The sequence below is a fragment of the Bubalus bubalis genome, chromosome 15 (genome assembly GCF_019923935.1).
Source record: "Bubalus bubalis isolate 160015118507 breed Murrah chromosome 15, NDDB_SH_1, whole genome shotgun sequence".
In the NCBI taxonomy this organism is placed as follows: domain Eukaryota; kingdom Metazoa; phylum Chordata; class Mammalia; order Artiodactyla; family Bovidae; genus Bubalus; species Bubalus bubalis.
This window is the reverse complement of record NC_059171.1, coordinates 1,482,833-1,493,219: the sequence shown is the minus strand read 5'-3', so window position 1 is coordinate 1,493,219 and position 10,387 is coordinate 1,482,833. Positions and strand designations below refer to the sequence as shown.

Below are 10,387 nucleotides of genomic sequence, written 5' to 3'. Positions count from 1 at the left end.
CAAAAGTAGATATTTTTCTGGAATTCTCTAGACTTACTATGGTGATCGCTTCACAATGAGTACAAATATTAAGTCATTATGCTGCATACTTGAAACTAGTATAATTTATACTGTTAATTGGAATCTCATTAAAATATTTTTAAGAAATGTTCAGTTCATTTTCTACAAGTAAAATCTAGACATTCATCTATGCCAGATATTCTGGAAGACAAAGGATACATATAGTATGCATGTCCTGTATGCGCCTTTAAATAATTTGTGAAGGAGTTTCTTCTTGGACAATTCCAATGATCTTTTCTAAATCTTTTCTCTATCCCTAACTGAGGTATGTGTATACTTTGCTTCTTGAAAGTTTAATATTCCTTTGCTTCCTGGATATTAGATTATAAGATTTTCCATTTTCAAACTTATCTTTTGCTGCAGTCCTGACAACAAGTGAGGGAAATATTCCAAAGCTCTTTTTTCTTTTCTACACATTTATTAACTTACAGAACTCAAGGATATATCTGCCACCTCTCAGCCAAGGCTGCCAAGTCTATCCTGAAAACTACCTCATGTTTTAGTTTACCATCTCTACAGAATTCTTTTTTATTTTTCAATTTTATTTATTTTTTCCACTGTAGGAGGCAGCATGTGGGATCTTAGTTTCTCCACCAGGGATGGAAACTTTGCCTTCTGCACTGGAAGCACAGAGTCTTAACTACTCCACTGCCAGGGAAGTCCCTAGAATTCTCTTTTTATGTCTCATTCACACTGAAAGAGCAATATTATCAATCGAAAACCATCAATATGCCACAAGCCAGATTATCTTCCTATGTTCACTTTGAAATTACAAGTTATCATGTTTTCCCAGTCTTGGGACTATTCCAACGGCTTAGAACTCATGGAATGATTTTTGTATCAAATTGCTCAATTCTAATGATAAATAGGCCTGCAGAGAACATCCGCTGGATCATAGAAAAAGCAAGAGAGTTCCAGAAAAACATCTATTTCTGCTTTATTGACTATGCCAAAGCCTTTGACTGTGTGGATCACAATAAACTGTGGAAAATTCTGAAAGAGATGGGAATACCAGACCACCTGATCTGCCTCTTGAGAAATTTGTATGCAGGTCAGGAAGCAACGGTTAGAACTGGACATGGAACAACAGACTGGTTCCAAATAGGAAAAGGAGTTCATCAAGGCTGTATATTGTCACCCTGTTTATTTAACTTATATGCAGAGTACATCATGAGAAACACTGGACTGGAAGAAACACAAACTGGAATCAAGATTGCCGGGAGAAATATCAATAACCTCAGATATGCAGATGACACCACCCTTATGGCAGAAAGTGAAGAGGAACTAAAAAGCCTCTTGATGAAAGTGAAAGAAGAGAGTGAAAAAGTTGGCTTAAAGCTCAACATTCAGAAAACGAAGATCATGGCATCTGGTCCTACCACTTCATGGGAAATAGATGGGGAAACAGTGGAAACAGTGTCAGACTTTATTTTGGGGGAGCTCCAAAAATCACTGCAGATGGTGACTGCAGCCATAAAATTAAAAGACGCTTACTTCTTGGAAGGAAAGTTATGTCCAACCTAGATAGCATATTCAAAAGCAGAGACATTACTTTGCCAACAAAGGTCCGTCTAGTCAAGGCTATGGTTTTTCCTGTGGTCATGTATGGATGTGAGAGTTGGACTGTGAAGAAGGCTGAGCGCCAAAGAATTGATGCTTTTGAACTGTGGTGTTGGAGAAGACTCTTGAGAGTCCCTTGGACTGCAAGGAGATCCAACCAGTCCATTCGGAAGGAGATCAGCCCTGGGATTTCTTTGGAAGGAATGATGCTAAAGCTGAAACTCCAGTATTTTAGCCACCTCATGCGAAGAGTTGACTCATTGGAAAAGACTCTGATGCTGGGAGGGATTGGGGGCAGGAGGAGAAGGGGACGACAGAGGATGAGATGGCTGGATGGCATCGCTGACTCGATGGACGTGAGTCTGGGTGAACTCCGGGAGTTGGTGATGGACAGGGAGGCCTGGCGTGCTGCGATTCATGGGGTCGCAAAGAGTCGGACACGACTGAGCGACTGATCTGATCTGATCTGATCAAAGAACCATTTTTCTGATAATCTTCAGGTCTTTAGACATGCACGTCCAACAAGCCTGTGTGCTAAGTTGTTTCAGTCCTGACAACTCTTTGCGACTCCATGGACTGTAGCCCACCAAGCTCCTGTGTCCACGGGAAGAACACTGGAGTGGGTTGTCATGGCCTTCTCCACGGGACCCAGGAATGGAACCAGGGTGTCCCCACAGGCATATTCTTTACCATCTAAGACACCAAGGAAGCCCCTAACAAGCCTAATACTATATTATTTGAATCAAAATTTCTCTCGAGATAATAAAAAATAAATAAAAAAACACCGCCACACTGAACAACTTCAGGAGTTCTCTGAAATTACTCCTCCTCATTGGAGGAATAGTGAGGAACAGTAGGAGGAGGAACAGGCTGTAGTGAAGCATCCTGCGCCCCCCTTTTAGAATCAGCTGTCCTCCCCTGAAACGCTGCTCCTTTTGGAAAACAGCCTGTAAGCCGGTAGAACCAGCCCCGCAGGGGATGACTACGAGTCCCATGACGCAAAGCGAGCCCCGGCCCACATTGGCCGCAGTTGCTCCCGGGAATTGTAGTCTTCTCATCACCTGTCGCTCAAACCAGGGACCGTAGCCTCCATTTCTCAAAGTTAACTGATAAAAAATAAAGCTATGGGAAAGAAGGTAAAATCCTTACCACAAAACTAGGCTCGACCCAGGCGCCGAGGACCCCTGAGACCACAACTCATGCCCCTGAGGCGGGCGCCCTCCGCGTGACGTCACTTCCGGGAGCGGCGGCAACCCAGCCCCTCCCTCCTCCTGGCGAGGACCCTGGGCCCGCGGCCCGCGCCGAGGCGGGCGAGGAGCCACTGTTTTCTGGAAGGGGTCACGTGAGTTCTCCGGGCGCTGTGGGTGGAGACGGAAAGCTGCGGTGAGGCAGGGTCGGAGTTAACCCTCCCGGGGCAGCGCGCCCGAGCGGGCTGAGGAGGGGAGCGCGCTGACGTACGGAGCGCGCATAGGTGGGGAGCGGGCTGAGGTAGGTGGGGAGCGCGCTGAGGGAGGTGGGGAGCGCGGTGAGGTAGGTGGGGAGCGCGCTGAGGTGGGGAGCGGGCTGAGGTGGGGAGCGCGCTGAGGGAGGTGGGGAGCGCGCTGAGGTGGGGAGCGGGTTGAGGTAGGTGGGGAGCGCGCTGAGGTGGGGAGCGCGCTGAGGTGGGGAGCGCGCTGAGGTGGGGAGCGCGCTGAGGTGGGGAGCGGGCTGAGGTAGGTGGGGAGCGCGCTGAGGTGGGGAGCGCGCTGAGGTGGGGAGCGCGGTGAGGTAGGTGGGGAGCGCGCTGAGGTGGGGAGCGCGCTGAGGTGGGTGGGGAGCGCGCTGAGGCAGTTAGGGGGCGCGCTGAGGTGGGGAGCGCGCGGCGGCTGACACCTGCGCCCCGGTGGCGGGCGGGGGGAACTCCCACGGAGGGCCGGGAGTGCGACAGAGCCCGGGCGGCCGCCGGCTCTGCCGCGCGCCGGGGCGGAGGCGGGGGCGTCTTGGGGCCCCGGGGAGCCCGGGAGCGGGGGCTCGCCGTCCCGAGCCGAGGGGCCCTGGCCTGCGCAGACCGGACCAGACCGTCCTGGGTAGTCCCGGCTCTGCGCTGCCAGCACGCGCGACCTGTCTCGCTCGCCGAGCTGCTCTGGCCACCTCACCTGCCCGTGGTCCTCCAGAGGACCGAGAGGTTCTTCTCAGAGCAGGTCGAGGCCGCGGCGCGAGCCCCGCTTGCTGTCTTCCCGCCGGGCAGCGCTGAGGGCCTCGCGAGGTCAGAGGCTGTGCGGGTCCGGTGCTCCCCGGCCCTGAGGCTTCAGGTGGCCGAGTGGCCGAGGGCGGGGCGACCCCGCCGGCCGTCAGGAGGCTGAGAGTTCAGGCTGTCATTTACTTCTTTGGGGGGAAGCCGTCGGGCGGAAGCGAGGAGCGGTGAATCAGCAGCTCGGGCTTCCCGAGTGCCTGATGATGGGGAAGGGTGCCCAGAGCCACGTGCTGGGTTAGAAATGTCTCCGCGTCTCTCGGACTCTGAGCGGCTTGTCTCTTTACCTTTCTCACCAGTAGAGTTGCGTAGACGTAGTTGGATAGGTAGACCCGTTGTTATGTGCCATTTCCCGGATCTGTAATTTACTGCCATTTCGCAGCCTCGGGGAAACCTTTTTTCCTGTATCACTGTGAAATTATGAGACAAGATAAACTCCTCCTTTTGACAGCAGAGCTTATGAAGTATAGGTTTTGAACATTTGTTCAGTACCTGCAGTTTATGGTGTAGCGGAATTAGGGATGGTCTGGAAACTAGGAAGAACGTTTAAACTTTTTAATTGTTTAATCTTGTTCGATATGTTTAACGTTCATTGCGGTTTATTTTGGAGAAGGCAATGGCACCCCACTCCAGTACTCTTGCCTGGAAAATCCCATGGACGGAGGAGCCTGGTAGGCTGCAGTCCATGGGGTCGCTGAGGGTCGGACACGACTGAGCGACTTCACTTTCACTTTTCACTTTCATGCATTGGAGAAGGAAATGGCAACCCACTCCAGTGTTCTTGCCTGGAGAATCCCAGGGACTGGGGAGCCTGGTGGGCTTCCGTCTATGGGGTCGCACAGAGTCGAACACGACTGAAGCGACTTAGCAGCAGCAGCAGCAGCAGTTTATTTGATTAATTTAATTTGACCAAGTTTCCCCTCCCCCCAAATCCGTTTGATCCTGGTTTTAATGAACTGTTACTTGAAGAACTATTTATTATTTACCTTACAAGCTATCTAAGCTTCTGGTTGACTGTCATTACTCTGGGTAATTTTTTAGTTTCCCTAGTTAAATCGGAAGGAAATATAAATAATTTTTGTCCCTTTCTTTCCTTCCCTTTACCCTCCACTGCCTGTACGATATTTAGTAGTGTCAGGATCATAATAAAGAGAATAAAGTTTCAGGACCATCTTTATCACTTTTCCTCTTTTCAACTCCTTTATGTCCTTGACGTCAGGTTACAATGACCCTTAACAGCAATCCATCACGAAGAAAGAGAGGGAAAAAGGATAACATGTAATATTAGGATTAAGAAAAAGAGTGTAGAATACTTCTGCTCTCCTCATCTTGCAAACAGGAGTTCTTAGAGGTGATGTTTGTGGATTAAAGACAGAAGTTTAGGGTGTGTTTTCTTTCTAAACAAAATAATACAGTGTCACAAAATTAAAAGAAATGGATATGAGCATTTTGTTTTCTTTTGGATAATGCTCCTGATCAAACACTAATCTTTCATGTGTTCCTCTCATTTTTAGAGAGTGAATTCCTAAGAAGAAAATAATGCATTGCTTATTACTTGTTCTCTAATTGTTCGGACTCAGAAGTGTGCAAGTTTGTTACAAAAGCCAAAAGAAGATGGCAACTCCTTATGTTCCAGTTCCTATGCCCCTAGGGAACTCTGCTTCCAGTTTTGCAACCACCAGAAACCAAAGAAGTTCTTCTTTTGGGAGTATCTCAACAAGCTCAAATTCTTCCAAAGGCCAGCTAGAAGACTCAAATATGGGTAATTTTAAACAGACCAGTGTATCTGACCAAATGGAAAGCACTTCATCTGTCTGTAGCAGTCCCCTCATTAGGACTAAATTTACAGGTGCAGATTCTTCCATTGAGTATTCTGCTAGACCAAGAGAAAGTGAAGAACAAAGTCCTGAAACAGTGAATTTTGAAGATAGACCTTCAACACCTATTATCCTGGGTTATGAGGTGATGGAAGAAAGAGCTAAATTTACTGTGAGTATTGACTTCTACTATCCATCATTAGATGAAAGATTTATTAACCAGTGCTCTAAACTTGTGTTGAATAATGTTAGCCTATACTTGTAATTTCTTGAACATAAAAGTCAGTTGGTTTATACCCCTTAAGTTGTCATGCTGTTGATATACTTTTGCTTTACTTGAATGAATTTTTGCAAACCAGACACAGTTGTGAAACCAGCACACAAATCAAGAATAGACCATTACAACATCATGAAGGCCTCCCCTCATGCTCTGTCAGTCAATACCCACTCTCCTGATGGCCTAGGTTAATTTTGCCTGTTTCTGTACTTGATGTTAGTGGAATTATGGAGTATTTACTCTTGGATATGGTCTCTTCAGCATACGTTTATAAGATTCATCCTTGATCTGACATGTAATTGTAGGCAGCTCACTTTTATTACTGATGTTACTCCTTTATGTGAATATACTACAGCTTATCCGTCCTACTGCTGAAGGGCATTTTAATCATTTCCAGTTTGGGACTTTTACAGATACTGCTGCAAACCTGTTAGTACTTGTCCCTCAGTAAACACATGTACTCACTTCTGTTAAAGTCCTAAGAATAAAGTTTCTGGATCATCTGCCCAGATTTAGAAGATACTGATGAACAATGTACCAGAGCGGCCATACTAAGTTATACTCCTTTAAGTAGTGTATGAGAATTCTAGTTATTCCACACCTTCCCAGTTCAGTTCAGTCACTCAGTCATGTCCTCTGTGACCCCATGGACCGCAGCAAGCTTCCCTCCATCACCAACTCCTGGAGCTTACTCAGACTGATGTCCATTGAGTCTGTGATGCTATCCAACCATCTCATCCTCTGACGTCCCCTTCTCCTCCCACCTTCAGAATTCTAGTTATTCCACACCTTCCCAACATGTAGTATTTTTTTTTTTTCATTTTAGCTTTTCTACTGAGTAGAATGATACATTGTGGTTTTAATGTGCCTTTAAGACTTTTTTTTTTTTTTTTTTTTTTTTTGCCCATTTGAGTATTCTCTTTTCTGAAATGTCTGTTCAAGACTTTTGTTCATTTTTCTTTTGGGAGGTCTTTTCTACTTTGATTTATAGTTTCTTGTGCATTTTGTACATAAGTCCTTTTTCAGAACATGTGTTGTGACTAGCATCTCTCACTCTGTGATTTGCCTTCCTTAATGGTTCATTCAATAATCAAGAGTTCTTAGTTTTAATATAGTCCAGCATATTAAATTTTTTTTTACAGTTAGCCCTTTTTAAAATCTGCCTCCTTCCAGGTTACAAGTATGTTGTCCTATGTTTTCTTCTAAGAGCTTTATTGTTGGACCTTTCAAAGTTGGAGCTATAAACTGTCTGGAATTGATTTTTGTCCATGGTATGAAGTAAGAGTCAAGACACATTTTTTCCTCCCTAAAATCAGGTTTTTATTGAAAAGACAACTCTATCTCCTTTGCATTTGTTTTGTTGCCTATGTCACAATCAGGTGACCATAAATGTATGGGTCTGATTCTGTGTTCCATTTCTCCCTTCTTTACTGGTTTCACCCTGTCTTAATTACTAAGGCCCGATGGTAGTATTGACATCTGGTAGCTAAGTACTGTAGCTTTGCTGTTCCTCTTCAGGGTTGTCTTGGCCCTTTGCATTGAGATTGTATTAAATCTATCTAGGGAGATCTGACATATTTATAGTACCGAGTCTTTGAATCTATGAACCTAAACCATGTCATTAAGTCTTTAACTTATTTAAATAATATTTAATTAATTTTAAATAATTTTAAATAATATTTTAATAAGTTATTAAATAATATTTTAAATAATAGTTTTCAGGGCAGAAATCTTAACCTCTTTTGCTAAGATTGATTACTGGGTATGCATATTGTTTGATATTCTCTACATCTTTTAATGTTTCTGTTTGTTCATTGCTAGTTTAATCTATTTTGTCCTCATTATATATTACGTATTTATATATCCAATGACCTTGTTAAATCCACGTATAAGCTTGTTCTTTGAAACTGTTTTTTCTTTCTCTTGGATTTTCTGGAAGTAATGATTTCATATTTACTTCAACATTTCATGTTGTATAGTTAATGACAGTATGGAAGGATCTTCTAGGAAAAAGAATATTGAAATTATAAAGAGGCAGTTTTTAGAGTTAAAATATTGTAAGACATGATATGGATGGCAAATCTGCATGGATCTGACTTTTTTGTGAGTGATTTTTGGAAATTATAATAAATTGGTAGCTCATTTCTGTACGGTGACCTACCTTCTCTATGCAAGAATAAGCATTCACTGAGGTAATATGTGTGAAAAGTTTGTATATAGTCTTTTAAGACAATACAGAGGAAGAAATAAATGACACATATAAAATCAATCATATTCACCTATTTATTAATTTAGCGTTTTTGGAGTACAAGTTATGTGCCAAGCCCTCTTCCAGGTAATAGTGGTACAGGAGCTCAACTGAACGTATGAAAGATAGATAAGCAATTTTATTCTTAATATTAGTTTGTCACATGGTGATAAGTGCTATAGAGGAGAATCAAAAGAGGGAAAGAAATAGTTTCTTGAAACCAGAGTTGCAATTTAAGTGGCACTGCCAGCCATGGCCTCACAGGAAAGATGTAGCACTGGGAGAAAATGACAGGAACAGACAGGGAGGCCTGGCATGCTGCAGTCCATGGGGTCGCAAAGAGTCGGACACAACTGAGCCACTGAACTGAAGAGAAAATGAGCCATGACAATACCCAGGACATTGAGAGGGGAGGGGAGGGGCTTCCCATACAGGTGGTGTAACTGCCAAGACCCTCATGGCTAACAGCAGGATAATCAGTGGGGAGAGATGTAGGAACTGAGGTAACAGCAAGGGAGTGTGACCCCCAGTTCAAATAGAGCACAGAAGCCTTTATAAGGCCTTTAGAGTTTCCCCCATTTTGAGCTGGGAATCTCAAAAAGATTGTAAAAGGGAAAATCAGATGATCTGACTTAAGCTTTTTAAAGGCTCATTCTGGCTGCTGAATTGAGACTAGATTTTGTGGGAGAAAAAGGAAGGCAGGAGGTGATTAGGTTCTTGCAGTAATCCATGGGACATATGGTGATGTGCACCAGGTGAGGGAAGGGGGCCTGAGAAATTGTCAGATTCTGGAGATGTCTTGAAGAGAGAGCCTTTGGATGGGGGAGATGGAGAAAGCAAAAATGATCCCAATGCTTCTCACCTAAACAATGTGAAAAGTAGAGTTGCCATTTAATGAAATGGCAGATTTTGAGGGAAAGACCAGAATTTGTTTTTGCACATGCTAGGTTTGAAATGTTTGTTAGACGTCAAGTGGAGATGTCAGTTACGTGTATGTATGAGGGTGTACGCATATATATATATTTTATCTCACTATATATATATATATTCAGTTCAGTTCAGTTGCTCAGTCATGTCCGACTCTTTGCGACCCCATGAATCGCAGCACGCCAGGCCTCCCTGTCCATCACCAACTCCTGGAGTTCACTCAAACTCACGTCCATCGAGTTGGTGATGGCATCCAGCCATCTCATCCTCTGTCGTCCCCTTCTCCTCCTGCCCCCAATCCCTCCCAGCATCAGAGTTTTTTCCAATGAGTCAACTCTTCGCACAAGGTGGCCAAAGTACTGGAGTTTCAGCGTTAGCATCATTCCTTCCAAAGAACATCCAGGACCGATCTCCTTTAGAATGGACTGATTGAATCTCCTTGCAGTCCAAGGGACTCTCAAGAGTCTTCTCCAACACCACAGTTCAAAAGCATCAATTCCTCAGCGCTCAGCTATCTTCACAGTCCAACTCTCACATCCATACATGACCACAGGAAAAACCATAGCCTTGACTAGACAGACGTTTGTTGGCAAAGTAATGTCTCTGCTTTTGAATATGCTATCTAGGTTGGTCATAACTTTCCTTCCAAGGAGTAAGCGTCTTTTAATTTCATGGCTGCAGTCACCATCTGCAGTGATTTTGGAGCCCCCACAAAAATAAAGTCTGACACTGTTTCCACTGTTTCCCCATCTATTTCCCATGAAGTGATGGGATCAGATGCCATGATCTTCGTTTTCTGAATGTTGAGCTTTAAGCCAACTTTTTCACTCTCCTCTTTCACTTTCATCAACAGACTTTTTAGTCATATATTCAGTGTTCACTTTAGGGGAGAGGTCTAAGCTAGAGTTACAAGCTTGAGAGTGTTAGGTTTGTCAAATAATTTCACCTTGGTATATTTCTTTGAATTGATCTCTTAACTGAAGAAAGTTTAGGAAAAACTGGCAAGGTCTTATATATAGAGAGAGTGTCACATCTTTGAAAAGTGATTAAAAACAAAAAGTAGAGAGGGGTGGTGAGCAGGTTCCAGAAAGAGTCACGGGGTGGACTTCTTTGGTAATGTTTTCTTTCTTCCTCTTTTACTCGGTACATGGTGTGTTTACTCTGTGAAAATCCATTAAGGGGTATACTGAAGTTTTTGTGCTTTTCTGTATATATTTTATGATCAGTGTATGTGTCTACATTTGTTTACTTAAAGCACAGGCTACCTA

General features: G+C 44.1%; 1 protein-coding gene across 7 annotated transcripts in view; it reads left to right on the top strand.

Moving 5' to 3' along the window:
• The first annotated feature begins 2,823 nt into the window (after positions 1–2,823).
• Positions 2,824–10,387, top strand: part of SNX16 (sorting nexin 16) — a 37,047-nt gene continuing 29,483 nt past the window's right edge. For 2 of the 7 annotated variants that reach the window (XM_044928501.2, XM_006074713.4), the window contains exons 1-2: positions 2,824–2,962; positions 5,365–5,839. In XM_044928501.2, the coding sequence (XP_044784436.1) occupies positions 5,465–5,839 (375 nt within the window). In that variant the 5' untranslated portion in view covers positions 2,824–2,962; positions 5,365–5,464. Of the gene's footprint in view, positions 3,109–5,364; positions 5,840–10,387 lie in introns of all 7 variants that reach the window. The other 5 variants (XM_044928500.2, XM_044928499.2, XM_025264968.3 and 2 more) reach the window with 5 other exon arrangements.